The sequence below is a fragment of the Phocoena phocoena genome, chromosome 1 (genome assembly GCF_963924675.1).
Source record: "Phocoena phocoena chromosome 1, mPhoPho1.1, whole genome shotgun sequence".
Taxonomy (NCBI): Eukaryota; Metazoa; Chordata; class Mammalia; order Artiodactyla; family Phocoenidae; genus Phocoena; species Phocoena phocoena.
This window is the reverse complement of record NC_089219.1, coordinates 123,974,489-123,999,036: the sequence shown is the minus strand read 5'-3', so window position 1 is coordinate 123,999,036 and position 24,548 is coordinate 123,974,489. Positions and strand designations below refer to the sequence as shown.

General features: G+C 42.4%; 1 protein-coding gene across 1 annotated transcript in view; it reads left to right on the top strand.

Moving 5' to 3' along the window:
• Window positions 1-24,548, top strand: part of ILDR2 (immunoglobulin like domain containing receptor 2) — a 51,819-nt gene that overhangs the window by 6,629 nt on the left and 20,642 nt on the right. The window contains exons 2-3 of the mRNA XM_065900410.1: window positions 6,522-6,854; window positions 7,718-7,837. Of these exons, the coding sequence (XP_065756482.1) occupies window positions 6,522-6,854; window positions 7,718-7,837 (453 nt within the window). The remainder of the gene's footprint in view (window positions 1-6,521; window positions 6,855-7,717; window positions 7,838-24,548) is intronic.

Genomic DNA, 24,548 nt, shown 5'->3' with positions numbered 1-24,548 from the left:
TGAGGTCAAATCCCACTTCTGGGAGTTCAAGAGTTAAGGGATGGGTGAGCTTGATACAAAATTTCTAAAGATGCCTGTCTGTGGTGATGATAATTTTCCATGATCTTTAGCAGCAATCTTTGTTTCTCTAAAATGGGGCTGTGCTTATAGATCTGCCTCTCAAAGATGCTGGCAGGAATAGCTTACAACTAGTGGGGAAAAGGAACTTGCTTTGAAAAAAATGAAAGTACTAAAATAAGAACGGCATTTCTGTAGATACTGCTTTTGTTATCCTTGCAAGAACACAATTCGTCATGTATAGAATCCTTTTCTTTACATGAGAATTGGGGCAGGAACTTATTTTGCCACATGCAGTGAGACATTGTCTGCACTTGGAGCTGATCCTCCCTGGCCTGGTGACTTGGTACCCCTGGTGACTAGCTGAGATGGGAGCTGATGCTCTGAGCTGTCACTCATCACTCTACTTTTAGGCAGCTTTCCTAGTTATTGACCAGAATCCATTCTCAGCACTGAGGACCACCTGCTAAGAAAGGCCCTTCAGATTCACTTGTTCATTTGCTCATTCCACATATTCATTCCATAAAATAGAGCTTGCTGTATACTGAGGGTACAGAATCAACCAATCCTGGTCCTTGCCCTCAGGGACCTTAGAGTTAGAAACCAAGTTTATATTGAATTTCTCAAGCTCAGAGACTGGTCTTTTAAATCTATGTTCCCAGAATGTAACATTGTATTTTAAAACATGTTTTTGAATGAACTTGTATTAGATAGCCAAGGGCGGTTTTCCTGAGGATCAGGGGAACAATAAAAACAGAAGGAATGGTCTGGTGGTCTAAGAATGATGACTCCCTCCTCTGCAAATGTAGAAAACCACCTGTGATCTTCAACCTTCAATATGTCTTCTGGTGCTTCTTTCAGTCAGGAATCCTAATTTTTACAGATGTGTTCTATATAGTATGATATAGGACATACTTCACTTACTTCACTCTTTCCAGTTTTTTGGGATACTTGCTTTATTTTGTAGGATGAAACATGGATTCTTTCCATATTCCTGTATATGTTCTTATAAGAGCTTAAAAACACAAGTCCCTTATGGTGTCACCCCTGCCTGGACTCAGAGTCCCAGCCTTCCCATTGTGCCAGCACGTGTTTGTTCATGTGTGTGCATGACACACACTCAGTGCTTCTTTCAGTCTACCTCCCAGAAACTCCTCAGTTACATGCCCTGATGTTTCCCCAGGATGGGAGAATAACATATTTATAGTCAAAGAATGGAAAACATCTCAGTATGCCTGGAACTTGCATGGGCCCAAATCATGGAGAAGACCTTACATGCCGTGTCAAGGCATTTGGGTTTTATCCTAAAAGGAATGGGAAATCATTGGAGGCCTTATAGCCTGACATGATTCGATCTGTCTTTTAAAAAAAAGAATATTCTAGATAGAAAAAATGTGGAGAGTACATTGGGCTGGAAGTAGGGAGACCACTGAAGAGGCTATTATAAAACCAAAAATGTAATGAGGACTTGTGTAAAGTGATAGTAAGAGCTTTGGGGCCAGTCAGCCTGGGTTCAAATCTGTCACTTGCTAACCCTGAGGTGTTTGGCAAGATACATACAGTTTCTGAGGATCAGTTTCTTCACCTGTAAATTGGGTGTAATGATAATACCTACTTTACAGGATTTTTGGAGAGAATTTATTAAGATACTCCATGAATGGCACTTAATACAATTTCTAACATACAGTAAGTGTTTCATAATCACTTCCTGGTAGAAGGAATAGAAACTTGATTTATTCCCACTAGGAGTGACCATGGGAAAAGAGAAGGGTCAAATTTGAGAGAGATTTAGAATTAGTGGCCACTGAATATGGTTAGAGCCAAAGAGGAGATGATCAAAGCTATGAGTTCTATCTACGATGATAGGACAGCGAGTATATTGGCAAAAGAGCTAGGGAGACAAGAAAGACTGGTTTATAAGCAAGAGTTGAGGTGGGAAAAGAGAAGATGATGAACAAAGTTTAGATATGTTTAATTTGAAGTATCTGTTAAACATGAAGATGAGGTCTCATGGAGTTGAGGGTCTGAGACATAACGGGTAGTTGGAACCATGGGAGAATAAGATTTCTTAGATCAAATGCACAGGTGAACATTACAAAGAGGCTGAAAATTTTTAATTTATTTACCTGGCATTCAAAGGTATTCTTATTAGCCTGTATAGACTCCAGCATAAGAAGTACTAGGTTTTTGGCATCTGACAGGTGGTAACATAGAAAAACAAAAAAACATCTATAAGAGGTGAGACCCAAGTTCAGGATACTAACCTAGCCCCAGGGCAGATCTGTTGGGAACTGGAGTCAGAGGGAGGGTGTTCCCAGGCCAAATCTCAGTGTCCCTGGGGAACTGTCAATCTTGGTCCTCATCCAAATTAGCTACTATCTCTGAAGGGCCCGATCTGGGGTAGGAGTGGGTGTCCCATGAGAGGTAGTTTTTGAAGTTGGGTGGATAGCAAGGTTACAGTTTCAGATATGGATCAGTCATGTGTGAGGATATAGGGAACAAAACCTAATCCTCAGGAGAAGGGCTTATATCAGAGCCCAGGCAAGCAGAATGGAACTCAGGGCAAGGCTTTGGTACCAGTGGATTGCAAATCAGGTGGAAACACAGTCTCACATAAACACGGGCTGAGGGAAAGACATGTGGCTCAGTGGGTGTAGAAACACCTGCCCTCGCCCAGAACCCAGGGTTAGGGCCAGAAGAGCATTCTAGACCTTACCCTCCAGTGGGAATGGGGTTCCTAATAGGTTTGGCCTGGGCAGGCTTGGGACCTGCGTGGCATTCATCCTACATTTTGATGCTTCTAGAGCTAACACAGGGATTGGCATCTTCAGCTTTCTCTCTAACTCTTCACTTTTATGGTCCTCAAAGATCCAATAAACTGACATTTCCTTGAAATTCCTAGATCCGTCCTCTCCAGCTATCCAGATCTATCCTTAGCTTAGATTCCCAAGGTTTCCATTATACCTGCATATGTATACATCTCTGTGTATGTGTACACACACTCAGGGTACCCTCGGTTTCCAGCTTCCAGGAGCAGCAACAGCTACATTTATTGAGTGCTTACTGTATACCAGTGTTATCCTAAGTGCTTAGGACAAAATCTTTTTTTTTTTTTTTTTTTTTGTGGTACGTGGCCTCTCCCGTTGCGGAGCACAGGCTCTGGACGCGCAGGCTCAGCGGCATGTGGGATCTTCCCGGACCGGGGCACGAACCCGCGCCCCCTTCATCGGCAGGTGGACTCCCAACCACTGCGCCACCAGGGAAGCCCAGGATAAAATCTTATTTAACCCTCAAACAGCTCCATAAGATAGTTACTATTATTCTGGTTTTACCAGTAAGGAAACTGAAAGTCCTAAGACTTAAGTAATTTGCCTTATGTCATGCAGCTAGGGAGTGGTAGGGCTTGGATTCTGACTTAGGACTCACTCTAAAATCCATGCCTTTAATTATCATGCCGTAAAGAGGCAGATGTTTCTGAAAACATATTCTTTATTCTTTGGAACATGAACTTATGTGTGTGTCATAGAAGCTGTGAATTGACTAACCTCTATTAATAATTAAGGGAGTGCACAATTTTAAAAAATAATAATTAAGGGAGCTGAATGGCTTGGTCAAGTAGCTAATCCATTAACAGAGAACAGAGCTGAGGAGGAGGTTATTCTTAGTAATCATCTAATGAAGAAAACCCCATACTTAACTCTCTCAAAAAAACCAAAAACAACCCTCCCCCCCAACACTTTTGTCTGCACCTGCCTCCTTTGCTGGTTTCATTTATCTTGGAGTGCTAAGGAAATGTGATTTCCCAAGAAGAGCCTGAACAGGTAGCAGAGAAGAAAGGTGGTTGGTCAACTACCGAGCATTGTGCTGGGAACAATGCCTGTGATTGGTTATCCAGTCTCAACCACTGCTAACTGAAGACACTTCAACTCTCTGTCCCATTTTGTTACCTGGAAAACTGGAGCGTGAATAAGGTTTTGAAGAAGAACTACAAGGTTAAAAATTAATGCAATAGAATTTAAGGAGAAACTGTTAAAAAAAAAAAAAAAGCCTTTTCCTCATCCAGGTGTGTGAGTTGGAAAGAGTGGAATCAGCCACACCAACATTTGGGGGTGGTGAAGGGAAGCAGTGGAGCCTGGGAAATAGGGTTCTTTTCTGAGCTGGGATTCTTTTCTAGGAATTATTTGCCCCTCAGTGGGGCTGATCTACATAATTTGGCTGTAATCAAACCTATTAGTGGTGGATGTTCATCGAGATTCAGGAGCCTTAGAATGGGAGGTGAGGCAAAAGGCAGGAAAGGTGAGGTAGGATTTGCATTTGAGATCTCCCCTCTACTGGTCATGGTCAAGGTTCTCTGTTACAGAGTTCACTCTCTGCAGGCGCCCAGAGAGAGAGAGAAGGGTTGTTAACAACTGTTGAGTAAGGAATATGAGGGTCATTTTATAGGTGAGTATTGCTTAAGAGGCTTCATTAAGGTCTCACCATTAGTACAATGGCCAGATGAGATTCAAAGCCCTATCTTTTGATGCCAATGCTCTCTTACTATACTATGCTGTTTATAAGTCATTTAACCCGTTTTCTCTGCAAAGTCCTAGAAATTCCCATGTTAATAGTCATTCATTTGCTCACCCATTCCTTCATTTATTCCATAGTAGCTATCGAGCACTTAGGTTCGAAACACTAAATCTCAAATATTCTGTTGCATTCTCTTCCCAATTCCATAGAATGCAGAAACCTTTTCTTCCTAACAGGAATTAGAACCTAGTTTTCACAGTGCTTTCATGGAAGAGAGGCACTGGTCTGGAACTCAGAAGTAGGTACAAATATGGTATCTTGCCCTTGTTAAGAGAGCTTCTATAAAGACGGTTTCATGAATAAGTGCATGTTTGAGCTGTGAGAGTGAGTTTGCTTTGTGGGATGTCATTGGGACCATGGGCAATAGTGAAGAACAGTAGGCTTCCCCTGGAAACTAGCCCTTTCTTGTATGTCTCAAGTCCACCTGCAATTCTAGGGTGAAACTCTTTGCCTCAAGCTACCTGAAGCTGGCTTGGCAGGCTCCTGGATTCAACTCTGAACCTCTTTATCATGTCTTTCTATTCATATTCCGTTTTTCTGCCTCTCATCGTGATTCTACTTCTGCTTCTAACCTCAGATCAAGCTAGAAACTCTTAACTCTCCCATTCACCTGAAGAAGTTATGTTCTCTTTGCCTGGAATTTCTAGATCTTACCATTGAGTTCATAGAAGCCCTTTGCCTCTCAAACACTCCCCTGGGCTTTCATTCACTGAAATTTCCCTCTCTTTCTTGGACCAAGCCTCAAACTGATCTTTTTAAACACTTAAACTTCTCATCTACTTTCTAGTCTCCCCCCACCCTTTTTTGGATTACCCTTCAAAGCTTTTGAACTTAGTCTACTGCTTTTGATTCAAAATTCTCCATTCCTCTCAAAGCCTTCTTTTCCCCTTAATCTCTGTCTTGTTTGCTGGGTCACCAGCTGGAAGGGAAGTCACTTCCTCCTGAAGTCATATGTCCTGGCTTCACTGTCCTCATTTATCAAATAGCTGTTGAGTATCTATGGGTTTCACCCAGGACAGCAAGATAAGACACATTCCTTACCTGACCCGACAAGTCTGATGGAGGCATGAAAATAAGTACAAAATTATTACAAAATTATTATAGTAAATGTCTAGAGGAGAATGCTGGGGATACTGATGGCACAAAGGAGGAAGTGACAAATGGATTGACTGGTCACAGAAGACTTGACAAGAAGCCTTTGAGTTGGTTTTGACAGATGGAAAAGAGTTTCTCAGGAAGAGAAGTGAGGAAAAAGCATTCCATAAACAAGAAATATCACATGCCAAGATCTAGAGGTGTGATATACCACGTCCCACTTGGGGGAACCGTTAGTTTGGTATCATCGGAGGTTGGTGCTCAAATGGAGGTGCTGCAAGATGTGAGGCAGAGGAGGAATAGTTGATGGGGCACCTTAAATGCCTTGCCAAGAACTTTGGGTTTTATCCTGAAGGCCATGGAGGATGAGTGAAGGGTTTTAAGAAGGAGAGCCATAACAGTCAGATTTAGAAAGATAACCTGAACTTATAGCAAGGAGAATGGACTGCATGTGGGCAACTGCCTGCAGGGAGACCAGACGAGAGATTATTGCAAAATTATCAGCAAGAAATGAGGAGAGCGTACACACAAGCAATGGTAGTGGGGTTAAAGAAGGGGAAGGAAATATTAAAGATGTTAAGAGGTCAAGTTGACACGACTTTGTGACCAGTTGGACACTGGGAGTGAAGGCAGGTTTCTGGACAAGGCAACCAGGTAGATATTGATGCTCTTCATTGTGATGGAGAAAACAAGGGGAGAGACAGGTTAGGGAGGTAAGGTGGAAAGGCACACCTATGATATGTGAGGTGAGGTCCAGGACACTGATACCATTTGGACATGTTCATTCTATTTTGCAGCCATAGCTGGAGGCCTTCAGGTCACAGTGCCCGACAAGAAGAAGGTGGCCATGCTCTTCCAGCCCACTGTGCTTCGCTGCCACTTCTCCACGTCTTCCCATCAGCCTGCAGTCGTGCAGTGGAAATTCAAGTCCTACTGCCAGGATCGCATGGGGGAATCCTTGGGCATGTCTTCTCCCCGGGCCCAATCTCTCAGCAAAAGAAACCTGGAATGGGACCCCTACTTGGATTGTTTAGACAGTAGGAGGACTGTTCGAGTGGTAGCTTCCAAACAGGGCTCAACCGTGACCCTGGGAGATTTCTACAGGGGCAGAGAGATCACAATTGTTCATGGTAATAATGTCTCTGTTTTGAATCTAGGGAAGATTGGTTCCATTCTTCCCAGATACAAGAGGATGTCAGCCTTGTGCCCTTTCAATCCCTCAAGACTTTGATTTTATGGGGGATGGGAGTATCAAGAAACCTAGCAAATTGCTTTAATGGGATGGCGTGGAGAGGAAGGATGGAGGCTTGTAATATCAAGAGAAGACAGAGATGAGCTTTGGAAATAGTCTTTCATGAGCCTGACCTCCAGCCTGAGGAATTTATTATCAGAACTGAATTGAAATGGGTTCTAGTGAAAGCTTTCTCAGTCAAATACCTCACACCTTGACACCAGCCTTTATTGCCCTTTCCTTAACTCAGAAAGCAGACTTCCCTAAGAAGTTCCTCTGCTGGGAGATGGGATGTATGTGTACAAGTTTCAGAGCCAGGTAGATGCCATGGCCCAAGCCTCAGGTAGTTTTACATCAGTTCCACCCTTTTTCCTGCCCCCTACAGCTTTGGGCAAGGAAAAGTTCCAAATTTTGAAGAACTCCTGTGAACCCAGCTCATTTCCAGGAGTCCAGGTTAATTCTGGAATTTACTTGGCTTTCAAGGGCCTCTGCAGACCTGGTTGAAAGCAGTCTTCTATTCCAGAAACCAGACTGGAACTAAACCAGTTTCTGGGGGCGCTCTAATTCTCACCCCTTAGGGATGCTAGCTTTTATTACTGTTTCGTTGTTTGTTTTAAATAAAGCAAACATCTCGTCAAACACCATCCGGGTAAAGAAATATAACAGTACAGACACCCAGAAGGGCTCCCCTCCCCCCCATTGTTTAGTGTTTTTCTTCAGAGGACAGAGTTTAGGACCCGGTCCTTCTCTTTGTGATAACAGATGCAGATCTTCAAATTGGAAAACTCATGTGGGGAGACAGCGGACTCTATTACTGTATCATCACCACCCCTGATGACCTGGAGGGCAAGAACGAGGACTCGGTGGAACTGCTGGTGTTGGGTAAGTGACAACCCTCAGTAACATTTTCATCTTAGACTGCTTGCACTGTTCCCTCTTCTCGCTTCTCCTCCCTGCATGTGTTAGCAGGTTGCACGTACAGGCTTTACCTTTGGTGCACAGACAAACCAGTTTTAGAATATGTTCTTTATGAGCAGTAGTTGTATTTATTATATTTTGTTTCTTGGTGTCTATGGCCCACATTTTACCATTTTCCTGAATGTTTCTTCTGCTTTCTTAGTTTTTTCCCCTCCTTTCCACTTGCACCTTTAACCCTGATTTCTCTCTGCTCTTATTCTTTACATATGCTAATGATTGAGAAAAATGCCAGAGGCCTTTGAAGCAGGGTAGAGACAGCTGAGAGATAAGAATTCGCTGGTGTGCTAGGCTCTCCTGAGACAAAGGAATCTTTTCCCATTCAATTATCTCCACTTAAGACAATCCTAAGGAAAGATGGCTGTAAACTTTTAATAATAAAAGGTGCTCAGTGAAAAGAGCTATGGGGGAGACGTAACAGTGTTTAATTGGAAGGCAAATTTCTTGAAACCTAAAAGTGTCCAAGTTATTCGCAAAGCAACTATAATCTAATCCTTATTAATATTAATTTCTTCATAAATGAAAACTCATTACTTTTGGGTACTTTTCTCTTTTGTGGATTGGAGGAATATCAGTGGGAGATGACCTCCTTGTATGAAACTGAAAATTGAGCACATATTTCGTGCTCTATAAATATTGGCTGGACAAAAAACTTAGAATAAAACATACAGAAATTAAGAAAAGGAACAACATTAATTGTAGGATAAAAGGTAAATCCTTGAAGCCATTTTACATTTTTTTGTAGCTTCCAAGAAACCAGGTCTTAACAATTTGGGGGGAATATTTAAGGTGCTTTCTTTTAGAAGCAAATGAGGTTGAAGGTTAATTTTTACCCTCTGTGGGAAACACAGTGCCCCAGGAGAAAATGGAATTTGCTTAAGATTTTTAGTTTTACTCTATCATGACTTTGACAAATCAACTGTACTGCTTGCCTTAATTTTATAGTTTACAAAATGGATTAAGGTAATAATTATTTATTAATGATTAACCCTTTAATTAATAAAAATTAGCCCTTTTTAGACAGTTAGATTAAATTTCAAATACATGTTTACTCAAATACATGAGTCCAGTATATGAAGCTTAACTGCTGTGATCTGTAAAAGAATGGGAAATACGACATATATTCCAAAGGAAATAAAAATGTAAAAGGTTTATATTGACATTGTAGAAGACTACAGGGCAATCAGATTCGGGATCTGCTGTGACTCTGTAGGGAATAAAAAGATAAATTTCTGCCTAATAACACAACTCTAATGGCTAAGTTTGAAGGAACAAGTGGCTCATTGAGCCTGCAATTAGCTAATTGTGAACACAGTTATTTGGCCAGTGCAACCATTTGCAGCAAAGTAATTGCCTGTGCAGGAAAAGGAGGCCAGGTAAAAGCCACTTTAAATAATTTGGTCCCAGATCTGCAAATGTGGGGAAATAAATAGAGTGAAAGCCTTGTTGTCTGAGGATGTGCTGAAGTGTATGAAGGGCATTGCTCTGGATCAAAACATACAAAGCAACTTGGGCAAAGATGCTGTCCTCAGCACCACAGGGTGGGTGAAAGGAAGACTCAGATGAAAATGGTCAACAATGATGGAAGAAAAGATAAGAACAGAAATCAGTGTTACCCTAAAAAGAACCATAAAGGGAAAGTGGGGATGCTGCAAATCAGCTCATCACAGTAGAAGCAGCATATCTGTGAGATAAACAGATACATACTAGGGTTCTTGGGGAGGAGAAACACGTAATTCTGCTATATTCCACATTAATTAGAAATTTATTCTAAATAATTAGAAATGTTCAAAGCATGGTAAATTTGCCATGCTAGTTGTGTTAGTTAATTAAAGGGGTTAGTTTGAAATCTATGAGAATTTTCTGGGTGCAGGAAGTACTGTATTTACTTCCAAATGCAACATTCTGAGTCTTCTTGGTCTTGACACCCCTTTATGGAATTTTTCAAAGCCCTCACAGTTTAAAAAATGCTAATTATTTGGTGGTTATATCCTGCAGGCCCATTTGTTAGGTATTCTTTTTACATGAGACTGGGAGAGCAACCTGATTTCTGAAGTCATCCTCAAGGAGATTAAGACCTCAGTGGGAAGATAACGGAGTCCACAGTTTGCTAATTACAACCTCCATAAGCCACTGAACTTAATATGAGGAATGGTAGGAGGAATTGGGAGGGTTTTGGTCTAGTGAAAGAGGACTTGGGAAAGGGGACATGGGATATCTCCAGATATCTGAAGTGAAATTGTATAGAAGAGAGATTGGAAACCTACTCTGTCTGTGTGGCTAGGAAGTTACAAAGGGAGTGAGTCCATCTCAGAATAAAGAAAGAACTGTTAACAATCAGAGAGACATCTAAAGATACAATCAGTGTTCTTAGGAGTAGTAATTTCTATATCCTTAAGAAGGTGGAAGATTTTTTATGAGTTATTATATCAGGCATTTATGTATAGGAAAAGGTGTTCAACTCAGTTATTTTTGAGTTTTATTTCAATTTGAAAATTCTTGGTTTAAAAAGTAGATGAATGTGAGTGATGTGCCTACCTTGATAAATGAGAAAATGACCTCCCAGTAATTCAGTCCTCATGACAGAGATAAAAGAGTTACAGGTTGGTTACAAGAACATACAGGGTGGTGCTCACTCACAAGGAAGCCAGCAGGAATAAACTGTGGTCTTTTGCAGTAGGTCAGGGTTAAAAGGACTAATTCCACAAGAATGAGGATAAACTTTTTTTTTTTTTTTTTTCCGGTATGCGGGCCTCTCACTGTTGTGGCCTCTCCCGTTGCGGAGCACAGGCTCCGGACGCACAGGCTCAGCGGCCATGGCTCACGGGCCCAGCCGCTCTGCGGCATGTGGGATCTTCCCGGACCAGGGCACGAACTCGTGTCCGCTGCATCGGCAGGCGGACTCTCAACCACTGCGCCACCAGGGAAGCCCGAGGGTAAACTATTGATGGAGGCTTGAAGGAGCTGAAACTTGAGCTCTTCTTCAAGGATGATCAGGACAGAGGAATGAAATTAGATCTCAGGGTCAAAACAATAATTAGCAGCAGGGTGGACAATGCCTTAGAGAGGAGTGCTAGAACAGAGGGATGGGTTATGGGGAGGTACAGCAGCACGGGTGAAAGGGTATGAGATTCTGAAGCAGAGTAATGAATTGAGAACAAACAACACAGAAACATTTCTAAGATGGAATTGATCTTGATGGATCTTGGTGACTAATGCATTAAAAAAAATGAGACAGAGGGATTAGTCAAAAGGACACCATGGTTTCTAGCTAGCTGGGTAGCCAACTGTTCCGTCAACCGAGAGAGAGGCCACAGTATGGAAAGCAGGTTGGAGAGGCAGGAGAATGAGTTTGGTTAAAAAAAAAAAAAATGGTACAAATGAACTTATTTACAAAACAGAAATAGTCACAGATGTAGAAAACATGTGGAATTTGAGAGGCCTGTGGGACACCAAGGTGTAGATGTCTTGCTGACAATTAGAAATACAGGTCTGGAACTCAGTGGAGAAACTAGGATTAGAGATAATAGATTTGAGAGTCATGAATGATAGTCACAACCATGAAAGACTAGATGAGTCACTCAAGAAGATTATATAAAATGGAAAGGGTCAAGGACAGAACCTTATCAGTCTTATATTCTAGTCTGACTTCATGTGAGTGGCCACACGGGTACTGCATGTATATTTGTCTTGATTTCCCCTACGACATCGGACGCTTCTCAATAGCCCTAGAACATGAGCTCTTCAGAGACAAGAACCAGTTCTCATTCACCTTTCTATCTGCAATGCTTAGCAGAGTGTCTAGAATAAAGAAGCTTGAATGAATGTTTTTTTAAAATGATAAATGGGCAGAATCTGTAACCAGTATTTACTTTGTGACCCTTAAATGTTAATCAGTGCTGAGTATATATTTGTTGACTTATGAAGTATTTATATAATAAATGTCTACAGTCTCAAGTGATATATAACATGGTTTAATCTCATCGGTCATGATTCTTTATCTGGGTATTTTAATTTTTACTAGTGACAGAACCATCTGGGACTATGGTTGAAAGCAACAGAAGTAGACTTTGGCTAACCTAGGCAGGAAAGGAATTCACTGGAAGGATATCAAAATTGAAAGAAAGGCTGGAAAATCAGTCTCCAAAAAGGATAATATATTAGGGTAACACTTACTAGCTTCTGTAAAAACAACCCCCGAATCTCAGTGACTTGCCACCATAGAAGTTCATTACGTCATCTTGTCATAGTCAGATGTGGGTTAGGAGGCTTTTACCTGGGCAGCTCCCTTCCAAGTATGGCGTAGGGGTCTAGGCTTCTCCATTGTTTTAGTTTGCTGTATTGGAGAACTTTGCTCCCGGCTGCACAGAAAGAAAAAGTAAGGAAGGTCATTCATGGGGGACTTTTTAGGGGTCAGTTCTGTCAGTGACATGGGTTACTTCTCCTGTTATTTTGTTTGTGTCCAGGAAGAAAGTAAAAATGTTTTGATGAACACAGCACCATTCCTGCCCCGCCAGAGATGCTCCAGGGTCTATGTAGCAAGAATTAATAGACAACGTGTTTAGGGCTCCATGGACATTAAAAAAATCAACTCATCTCTTTTTTTCTGATCTTGCATTTCCTCACTCAAGAATCAGTCTCAGGAGAGAGAGTCCAGCTGGTCCAGTTGGGTAGGTGTCCACTACTTAGCATTAGGAGATTAGAGGCTCTTGGTGGCTAGTCCATCAAGATACACAGAAGAATTAATTCCCCAAACTAAATTGGGGCACTGTTACAAAAAAAAGGGAGAATGTATGTGAGATGCCCCAAAAAGCGATAAATATCCACCAAAGTGATGCCATTACTACATCTACTACTAACATTAATGTACACTGATAATAATTTGACTTCGCAAAAATTTTCTATTATAACCTTGTAATGTACGAGAGCAGGCATTATTTCCCTTGTTTTCCAAATGCAGAAATTAATGTTCAGGTTTTATAATTATTATCCCCTTCCAAAAGAGTGTCTTTGATCAAACCCAAGTGTTTTGATTCCCAGCCTCATCTCTTTCCACGATACCACACGACCTGTCTATATTAAGAAGCTATAGAATGCTCCCCTGCATAAGTCATGTTTTTAAAAATGTTGTTGCTGCTTTAGGCCATAGGTAAAGATTTTTACTTGTCCTAGATCTGCTTTAGTATCTCATTTCATTTCTCAGTGAAACCTATAACCAATGCCTATAACCACTAACCTGGGCCCTCACTTCCGAGACATAGCTGTTTTTGTCCAGATTGTGTACCTCCCCACTGAGCATGACCCACCTTCTTTTCCCCATACATCTGAATCATCTACAGATCGCTTCAGATGCTTCTTTCAGAGGTTTCAGAAATATCCAAAGATGTGATTCAGAGAAATGGGAGGATAACTGCTGACTCAACACTAAATGCAAACACTATACTGAACACTCTTTAGTCTCTTTTTGATGATTCAGAAGGTAGAAATGCACGTGGTGTTTAGGGTGCTTTGAGATGACAGTGACAGGTACCTTAGAAATATTTAGACAGATGTCTGGGATCGTAGGGCCATACCAGAAGACAGTCACAGAAGGTGGAAGTGTCCAGAAATCTGCCACCCTGAGATTAGACATTGGTCTAGGATCAGTGGCGGGAACAGTCTGTTTATAACCTGGAACCATGCCACTGTTTGGATAGGAATAAAGTTCCCTCGGTCAGCTCCAGCTGGCAGGAAAAGGACTTCACCATTCAGGAAGGCTCAAGTAGGGAAGTTGTTGTTTTAAAATCTAAAAGCAGCTCGCCTTGTTCTTACTTCTTTCTATGCACAATATAAGGGCCTGACCCCTTCTTTCTGATGTGTCATGTGGTAGCTTGTTTTTTAAGGGCCAAGGAGATAAAGGCGGGGAAGGGCCCCAGTGGAAATATGGCTGGATGAACACTTGTGCCTCTGGACCGAGAAAAGAATAACAAGACATGAGCCGAGAGTGTTCAGAAGTAAAGACTTTCCTAATGGTAAATTACAATTTTTGGAAATTATGGTTGGTTGAAGGAGATTATAGAGACTCCCTCTCTGATGAGCTTTCAACATGGAACAGGTTCTCTTGTCCAAAATATTAGGATAAGCAAGATGGCTTTAGCATTCTTTCTATAATTTTGCCTTTATCTAAAAGATCCACAGATTGCAGAACTAATTCTCTGTATAGGGTGATGCCCCAAATACTGCTGTCCTGTTTTGTTTTAATATTGTTTCTGTTTTAGAAAAAATGGTATGTTTATTATAAAAATTTCAAACAAAACGGAAAAAGAAGAAAATCTCTCTTCAAACTCTCACCATCAGAGCTAACTATTGTGTTCTTCAGAACTCTTTTAATTGCAAGGGATAGATTCTCAAACTGGCTTAGGGGACCTTTTTGGCTCAGGTAACCAATAAGTCCAAGGGTATTCCTAGCTTCAAGCATGGCTGAGTCCCAGTGTTCAGATTATGTTTTAAAGAATCTCTATCTCCTCTGTGTTAGCTGCATTCTTGGGCAGGCTGTCTGCAAACCTGGCCCCTAGCAGGTCTTTAACACCTTTGCTCTCAGGAGGATAAACTGCCTCTCTCCACAGTGTCAGCAAACGTCCTGTTGTTGCGGGGTGGCATGTAGGGTACCACCAGCCCCAAATGAACCCTATGAATTGAAGGCAAAAGGGTAAAAGGACCAGCTTCCTAAAGAGAAGTTGGACATTTGTTTCCAAATGAAGAAGAAAAGAATGCCAGGCAGGCAAAAACACACAGTGTTAATATTTTGTGGAATTCATCAATTTCTGCTTCTTTTTAGGCCAAATGCCATGCTATTTCAGGAGGCCAGAAATAGGCTTGTTCCCAGCAGGTCCTTGTGAGTAGGCGCTAAGTTGGGATTGATTATTCCCTGTGAAGAATAATGCCACAGAATGTGAAGGTAATGCCACAGAATTACCTTTGTTTTCCTGTCGTGCTTCTATTTTTCCTTCCATTTCCTCCTGTGACTTATCCAGAAGTAAACATATATTACCCAGACAAGAGGTGGAGAAACAGGCATGCATTAATTTTTTTTAAAAAAATCACATTATTCACAATACTGCACCTGAAAGTGTTATTCTGGTCTAAAATCAACCTTTCTGCCCATTAGTATTAAAAAGCCATTAAGAACATAATAAGAAATCAGGGAATTCTTGGGAGGGGACATCTCGGCATTTGTGATGGGCTTTAGGGATTTTTGATGGAAGTCTGTTTCTATGGCTGTGCAGAAATACTCAGGCACTCACCCCCGTGTCAGTGCTGCCTCCATTTGAATCCTGTCCTACCTCCACCCCCAGGTGGAGTTCTGGCTGTTCAGAAAGGCTACTTGTTGCCAAGACTCCCCTTCTCTTCCTCTTTACCAGCCCTAGCCTGTGCTGCTAACCAGGAGATTTGCCGATTAAAAGGGCTTCAGCTCAGAGAGTTCCCATGGCAACAGCCTCCTCCTCGGAGGTCTTTGTTGCCTGCTCAAACTTTGATCTCTGAGAGTGGCTGCTGCTGTTTCTCTCAAAGATTTACAACAGAGGAAGAGGGGGAAAGAATTGGAGGAGAAGAAAGAGAAGTTGACTCCTGGCAAAAGGGAGAGAAGGAATTAATTACCGAGTCACACTCTAGCCATAAATCTGGGGGTTACTCCTTTGGAATATCTTTCAATTTGGGCTGTGCCCACATTTTCCTTTGCAGACTTGATTATACTTCAGATGTCTTGGCTTCACATGAAAGACGTCAAGGGGAGTTGATTCCTCTAGCAGGATGGACCTACCCTATCTATCTTCGGATTTCCTGAAGACCTGAGATAACTGCACTGCCTCCCATGAAAGGGGTGGGGCACAAAACTTATAATGGGAGGGAGCTTTTTAGGCCTCAGCCCCGCTGGCTTTTCTCCCAGCTGGCCTACTCTGCCCTGAGCTTACCTAGATGCCTCTGTGGGTTTTGGTTTTGAGAAGAACCAGAAAACTGTTGAAGGGGTGGAGGAGAAGGAGGAGGCAGAAAAGTCAACCAGGCATCAACTAGCCTCTGATTCTGGTTAATGGCTGCCAAAAATGAACTTTCTACCATCTGAGCAGTGGAGTGGGGTTTGGGGTTGTTCCAAAGACTAGGGATCATGCCTTTTACCCTTTGCAGGAAGCCTCTTCTGGCCTTCAGACCTCTCCACGGCATAATCGCAACCTTGCTCTTTGATAGGCACCATGCGATAGAGTCAGTTTTGCTTCAAGCGTGATTTGCATTTGAATTATGATTTAACTTTTAACCAGTCTCTTTTGCATACTATGTCCCTAGCACAGTGAGGATACAAAATTTTAAAATGGCACTGTTTTGTCCCTATGAAAATTACTGTCTTTTGGTAAAGATAAGCATTATATTTCTGAAGCAATGAGAGAACAATACAAGAAAAGATTAAAACTATATTTCATATTAAATATCTAGGCTACTGATTCTCAAGAGGGGCCTCTTTGGACCCCCACCCAGACGATACTTGGCAATGTCTGGAAACATTGTGGTTGTCCCGTCTTGTGGGGTACCATGGCATTCTAGTGGATAGAGACCAAGGAGGCTGTTGAATATCCTACAACGCACAGGGCGGCCCTCCTACCCCCAACAAAGGATTATCTGGCCCCAAATGTGAATAGTGCCAAGGTTGCAAAACCCTGATCTTGGCCAAAGGTCAATCTGGTTACTGGATAAGATCCCCTGTGAAGAGCACGGGCTTTGGGGTCAGATATCTGTGGACTCAGTGCATCAATATAACCTTCAGTAAGTCAATGTTGAGTCTCGGTTTCCTCATCCGTAAGAATGGGGGAGGGAAAATGAAAGTCACATGGAAGACCTAGTATGAGGATTAAATAACACAGAATACGAACTCAGTAAATGTCAGTTCCCTTCTCCTACCGTTTCCTATACCCCACATCTCATTGCCAGGATGTCATCCCTAATTTGAGGGAACCCTCTTCAGGGAATTCTGTGTTCCGGGACTCCTCCTAGAGAGCTGATTTTCTTTTAGCCCATTCCATGGGCAGAGGCTTTAATGAGCCATCTGTTAATTGGCAATCCTATTACTAATAGATTCATGTTTTCTCAGTGACATCTGTGCAGTGCCTTGCGAGTGGTGACCCTAATCAGCCCTGTGGGAATCTTCCCGCTAGTGGGTTTCAGGGTGTTCTGTCCCAGCATGCCGACTTTTGGTTGCTATGTTTTGGTAGCTGTTGGAAGCCCCCGTTTCTCAGTTAATTACAGGGTGTTTACTACCTAACCTAAATACAAGGATTAGGTCACAGAGGCCATTTGATGAAGTCTGGAAGGGTTTGGGGAGCACTTAAGACTTGGATTAGGATCTAGATGGGCCTGGAAAGACTTTTGATAGTGTGACCTTATCATTTATTGTCCAAATTAGAATACCCTTGAGAGTGAAAAGGGGAGACTTTTACTAATTTATGTCAAGACAACAGCCATACGGGTATGATGGTCACCCCATCTTTAGAGATGATCACCTGGAAAGTTCTCCTTTTGATTGAAGAGAACAGAAGATCCAGAGGAGCTGGGATCAAACTAGTTTCAGCTCACCTTCACCTGCTGCACCCTGGGTGTTAGCTGGCATTCTAATTATGGGGACCTAGGGATGCGCACATCTCCATTCATTTACTGGAAGCAAAGGGGCCCAGCAAAGAGGTGGTGGTTTGCAGTAACAGTTGTTCACTGAATAACGTGTGCTGAGATTTCTGACGGGTAAACGGTGTCCTTTAAGGTTCTTCACTGCCCTGGGTTGTGAAGAGAACAAACGAGGTGCTGAAGGCGCCGTTTGCCCTCCCCTCACCCCCCAGCCACCCAGTCCCGCTCTGCGACTGCTCTCCCCTCCCTCCCCCGCTCCCTCGAAGCCTTTATCCCGCCTCACTATTTTTGCTTCACTTGTTGCTCATCACTGTGGGAGGAAACTCGGCCTTCAATTAGTGAGCATTCCTGAAGCCCGCGGTTGCCGTGGTTACCCAGGCGGGAGCTGGAGCAGCTGGGTCAGCCCGCCGGGCGCATTGTAGTCGACAGAGCCGGGAGGCGGCAAAAATGCGAAGCCGGTGCGCGGGAGGGAGGGGACGGTCCCCGCCGAGGGGAGGCCCTGGAGGCCCGCGGGAGAGCGGGTGTCGCCGAAAATCGGCTCAGCCCTGGAAAGAAAGAATGGCAGCCCTTGAAAGCCGGTCAGGAGACAGCCATGGCATTTTTCTCCAAAGCCAGCTGCCTCTATTCAAGTGTGCAGGTCTGAGTTCACACGGTGCAGTGCCTCAGAATTTGCTCTGGGAAATGCTCCGTGCTCACGCCCCTCACACCGAGAGGGGGCTGGCCACGGAGGAAAGGGCAGGAACTCTGACAACCCGAGACCTACCAAGCTGTGTGCCCCTCCGTGGCTGCCGTGGACCACCTGGGCTTTTTGGGTTAAGGAAACTAGCCGTTCTTGATATCTTTGCATCTGAAGTGTCTGTGCAGGTCTGATGGTTGGAGCACAGGGAGCTCAGGAAATCACACTGGGCACCAAGAAACTCAATTTCCTCCCTCCATTAAATCCCACCCTGCTCCATATCATTTTGGAATCAAATCTAACTGTCTTAGTCATTTCATCTCAGGCCAAGTTGAGCACGTTATATTACTAATAACACTTTGCATCTACTCACTCTTGAGGGCTAGGGGGTTGGATCACTATAGCACTTTGCAAAGGCAGAGTGCTTTGCAATCATTTTTATTATTGTTTATTAGTTTATAGCAGCATGGTGAATGCCTTTTAATTAGCTCATACTGTGTTATGATGTATTCAGTAATCATTTTCTGGTCACAGCTTTAAAAGGTGCTGAAATTGTTAACCATCTCCAACACTCCTATATCCAGACATTATACTTTAATTATGTAAGTAGAGCAGTAATGCCACAAACACAAATTTCTGTGTTGCTCACTGCAGATACTAGGAGATTAGAAATGCTGCACATGTCTAACATTTCTAAATTAAGAATAAGCAAAGCTTGAGGGGGAGTGAGATACTGGGGAAAAAAGACAGGGATGGGGGTGAGTAGACCCAGGTTCTACTCCTGGTTTATTAGGCAGCTGTGTGACTTTGGGTAAGATTCTTATGCTCTCTGAGCCTCAGGTTCCTGAAAACATGGAGTGGGTTATGGATTAGATGACCTCGGAGATCCTTTCTGGCAATACAATCTGATTTTAGAATTCTGTGTGAATAGAAGTCAGTGCCTTAGGCCAAGCTTATAATCACTGCTGAAAAGCCTGAAGCATTTATTAACAGTTAATTGTAGATGGTCTGATACTACTCATTTTGTGGAGAGAATTCACTGTGAGAATTACTCACTATAATTTAAAGTGAGCTAAAACGAAAGGGACAAAGAAAGAAATACACACGTGAAATGCTTAAATACATAGTTTACATATAAAAGAAAGGGAGGCTATATCCACATTTGTGATGGATAATCGTAATCTTTATTTATTGAATGCATGGTTGCCATGGGAATATAGAATAAAAAGAGGGATGTGTGTGCCCTTGGGAAATTTCCAATTTGGGGGGATTCCAAACAGCCATAGAAACAACTTTACACTTAAAAGGGCCAGAGAAAAACATCTGCTCTCCTCAAAGATTTAGGAGAGAAACCTTTTAAAGGGTTAGGATCTGAGAGGTCACGGGTGGATACAGTACATCCCTGAAAATGGATCCAGGGCATCTTAGGAAAGCCTGGAAGTGGGATGAAGCCCAGATGTCCATTAAGCAGAAGGGAAAAGAAGGGAACCTCAAGAGGCTGGGGAAGAAAAACATTCTAGATCATCCCGAACAGAAGGTTCATTTGTATGATATATTGGCAAAACTGAAAAGGACTCCAAGTTAGTACGTTTCAAAGAAATGAATGGAGATAACTGTGCTGTCAGCAGTGTTGACATCACAAGGACAAAGGAAGTATTGTTTTCCCTTCTTTTCATAAGGTCCAATGCATTAAATAATGTGTCTTTTGTCATCAAATAATTGAGTAGCCGATCTAGGATTTGAAAACAAGTTTGTCCTACATCTAGAACTTGGACTAATGATCAGAGCTTGGATTTAAGTTTTAAGACTAGAGACAAAAACCAATTTGGGGCGCATATTGTATCTCTCTGTAATGGCCACCTTGAAAATACCCTAGCCTCGTGGCTTTCAGCTTGTGGGGGTGGGATGAGGCAGTGCTTCAATCCCCTGAGATGGCAAGATGGCATTTGGGGATATTCCAGTGAGTAGAGGATGCTCCTGGCATTGAGCCCTGAGTCCAGGGGTGCTAAACGTTCTCCATTACATAGAGTAGTGCTGAATGAATGAATGGTTCCTTCATCTGCTCATTAAGAGTCCATTTGAGCTGGATAAAAGGCACTAGCATGAGCAGTAAATCAGAAGCCCAGCGTAGAAAACAATGGGGATTTACTACTGGGAAAAGTTTAAGGTCCTGATGGGTGAGGTACCTCCTCATGCCACGCTGCTGGGGAGGCAGCGGGGTTTCCATCCTGCTAGCAGAGGCACATGTAAAGGAATCACGGCAGCTGAGAGACAAGTGCTCTCATGAAACCGGGACCATGGAGGAGGATGCAGCCTCTTACGGCAGTATTCTTACACGGCTCTGTCGGAACATATTTCAGAGTCTTCTAGACTGTGTGTGGTAAGAATCTGAATGAAGCAGAAGATTGAGAAGTTCATTAGCTGGTTATCTTAGTAAAGAAGGTAAGTACATCCTGCATTGAGGGCCTGACCGGCCAAGAAAAGGGTATCAGAACCTTGGGGAAATGTCACCGGGACATGGTTTGTTGTGAAATATGTGAAGATAATGCCATGGGTAGGAGAGGAGTGGGAAACCAGGCAAGGACTGTCTCTGGGGGAAGGCTTCATGACTGGGGGAACCTGACGTCAAAAATGCAAAAAAAAAAAAGCTAATGAAAACAGGGAATTTGGCAGGAAGAAAGTCCTTTGACCTTGGTAAGTCATGTGACCCAGAAGCAGAGAAGTAAAGCCGAATTCTTAGCCTCACACTGCTGGACAAGCTGCGTGGGCGAGCCTGAGGCTTTCAAGCACAGGGATCAAGTCTTGTTCTTCTCTGCGTGTCCACCAGGCACAATATACATTTCTTTGTTGAATGAATGAATTGGAGACATTCCAGAAGTGAACTTGTTCTCAGGAATATGTACTGAGAGTTCAGTTGGGGATAACTTCAAGGTGTCAGTGGCAGAAAACAGCTGAAACAGGGAATTATATAGGTAAAATCTGTAAGTTGTTTTATCAAAGTGATTGTTTCTGCCCTCGTCATTCAACCCAAAATACATGAATGTTTTGGGCTATGATGTTTGTGACCGTATGGAATGATACTGACACTTGCATGTGTGCGTGTACAAACTAGTAGTATGCCTGACTCATTTGGTCTATTCATGTGGAAATTTCTTAAAAGTAATGGATTCTGCAAGGTTTGGGGAAAACTCTTTGAAGTGCTTACGTGAAAACTGTACTTTCTACTCATAGTTTGAGCTGGGGTTTGAAAAGAGTAAATTTGGCTTTCTATTTGCTGGGTCTGTTTTCCATCCTTTTCTTAGACATTAAAGTGACTTGTAATTGCCACTCTAACTGAATCCTGGAAGAATGACCGTGATTCACAAGTGTTGGTAAAGTGCTGCTGAAATCTGGAATGTATTTACTGCAATTGTTTGGACTGTCTAACATCGGACCTTCATTGGATGTGACAGAATAGAGTAGAATAGGAAGAAAAGTTAGAGCATTTCTACGTGGCAACAGCATTTTTTAGGAATTGTTAAGCAAGAAGCTGGAAGCAAAATGACTTTTAGAAATATAGGATTCCAGCATAAATTCACCAACATCTGAAAATCAGGATATTTCACATAAAAATCTGGGGTCTGGCTAATCTTGAAAAATAGGAAGATTTGCAACCCTGAAGACACTTTTCTGTGAGGCAACAATTGGCTAGAGGTGCGTAGAAGCAGCCCCTACAGACACAATATGCCATTTGCCACACGCCCAGCTGCTCCCAGTTGTATTACATTTGACCAGCTGCCCTTGTTTGCATTATCTACTGGTCCGTATAAACATATGGAATTGAGTTTGCAACTCTGATCACTGAGTATCAGATTTGAGAACTGAAAATGTTATGGATGGGTGACCATCTAAATAATTGTCCAAATTAGAGCCCTTTGGAATTAAAAGGGGTGCTATTAATAATTATACCAGGACAACAGGCATAAACCAGGACTGTCCCAGACAAACCAAGATGTATGGTCTCCCTATTTATGGATCTCTTCATTCAACCGCTTCACTTGACTCATGAGAAAATTGGGTCCTAGAAAGAGGAAGTAATCTGTCCATAGTGGTCACCAAGTAAACTAATGTCAAAGCTGCCTTCAGCACCCTGACTCCTAGCCAGTCTACTGCTTACTCCAATAGAATATGCTCTATATAATATGTGTGAGTACCATATCCTCCTTGAATGTATGGATTTTTTTATAATTAATTATTATCACATAGCTAATTTCCTGTGAGAAATTGTATGCAAAGCGATAGCTTATATCATCAATAACATTTCTGTTATGAACGTAATTAATGATTTGGGCTACAGCACATACAGGGATGTTTAAAACAGTGGTAGGCTTGACAACCAGAGAGTAAACACAATAAAAGCTTCTCATTTTACTATATACAGTAAGATATATTTAGAAGTACTAATCTGTCCATATTAAAAAAAAACACCATTAAGTAAGCATCTGATAACTGCTTTGCTAAAAGCACAGTATATTGACTTTTTTTTTTAATATTGACTTCTTGATCATTGGCTGTTGGCTGTAACTAATACTAATTATGCCTTTAAGAGATGTCCAAGATCCCAAATCCTTGACCACCTGTCTATTGCCTTGTTGAACTTCCAAGAGATATTTGTACAGAGAACATTCCATGTGAGACCAATGCATGCTCTTAATCACTTGCTTGGACTTTGGCCCCAAATCCCTGTCTGGTCGCCTATCCTAGGGAAATGGACTAGACCACGTGTGAGCCTTGGGGAACCTCCTAGCCCTTCATGTTGGCTTAGGCCAAAGGCTAGCCCATCTCTCCTTCAAGATGCCCTTTTCCAATGACCTACTTGGCTCCCACTTGACTTTCCAAGAGACCTTGCAAGCACCAAACCACTCTTACCGTGCCAGCTGCACAAGACGGAAGACAGAAAGAAGGAAACCCTTCTTGCCAAAACCTAAAACAGAGCTAACTTCAGGACTTCCCTGGCGGTCCAGTGGTTAAGACTACGAGCTTCTACTGCAGGGGGCATGGGTTTGATCCCTGGTTGGGAAACTAAGATCCCACATGCTGCATGGCATGGCCAAAAAAATAACTAAATAAAAAATAAAACAGAGTTAACCTAGTGGCCCACTCCATGCTTTCTTTTCCTTGGAATGTACTCTGGTACTGATTAACTTTTCAAATGTGGGACCATGACCCATGCAGGAGACATGACTGGGACACATTTTACCACACTGGCCTTGTATAGTTGAGGAGAGCCAAGAAAAAGTGAGCAAAGAGCCCTTTTACCTGACTCCCTAAAACCTTGCCCCTGCTGCAGCATCCTCTCCTAGCGCCTTGGAAGAACTTTTTTTTCTTTGACTTTTGTCAGAGCTGCTTTTCTATGGGGTGATTTGATAGAGGAGAGGATCAGTGACCAACTATGACCTTTAGACTCAAAATATAAACCACACACATGGGTAACTTTTTCTCTAATGCACCTCAACAAACTTCAACAGGAAAAGTTGTTTTCTAATGAACCAAAGAGACCCCTAGACCCCTAGAGGTGTGTTTTCTAATGGTGATGTGTGGCTACAGAGCCTTTGAAGTATTAATATTTTGGCTACATTGGTACAAGTAAAAATATTACGAAGGTAATTTCATCTTTTTTAAAAAAAAAACTAACGTGATTACTAGAAAAGCTAAAATTAGTGGTCGCTCACATTATATTTCTACTGGACAGAGCTGTGCTAGAAGCATATGTCATGCCCATAAGTGAAGTAAGATTCAGTTGCAGGCTTAGGAACCATAGTGACCTTTTGCCATCACAAGCCTCAAAGGAAGCGAGTTTGCTAGTTGTTTCCCAGTGCAACTTGTTTCTTAGCAAGGCTGCACTGTGATAGAGAGAACCTGGTACAGGGCAGAAGTCCTATTACAGCCTTTATATTTATGTGGATATTAGAACGTGGTGGAAGCATTCAGCACTCCTTTCTATATAAACCAGGCTAGTTTTTAAAAGGACTAACCTCCTCCCCAACCTCTTCCAGTGTGTTGTTTCCTGCACAGCTCTTTGCTTCTCAGAGCCCCGAGGGGCACCTGTTCTGACACCAGCCCTTAAGCTTCTGTGCCATATCACGCAGAAGGCACTTGGGTCCATACCATGCCAGCTGTGGGTGCCATATGGAAAAGCCATACCATACACATATGTACAGAGTATTTCTGAAGCCAGAAGGAGTGTCGAAGAGTGTATAACTGATCTAGCTTTATCATTTCCTTGCCTTTGAAAACTTTAATCATTGAAATATCTTTAGG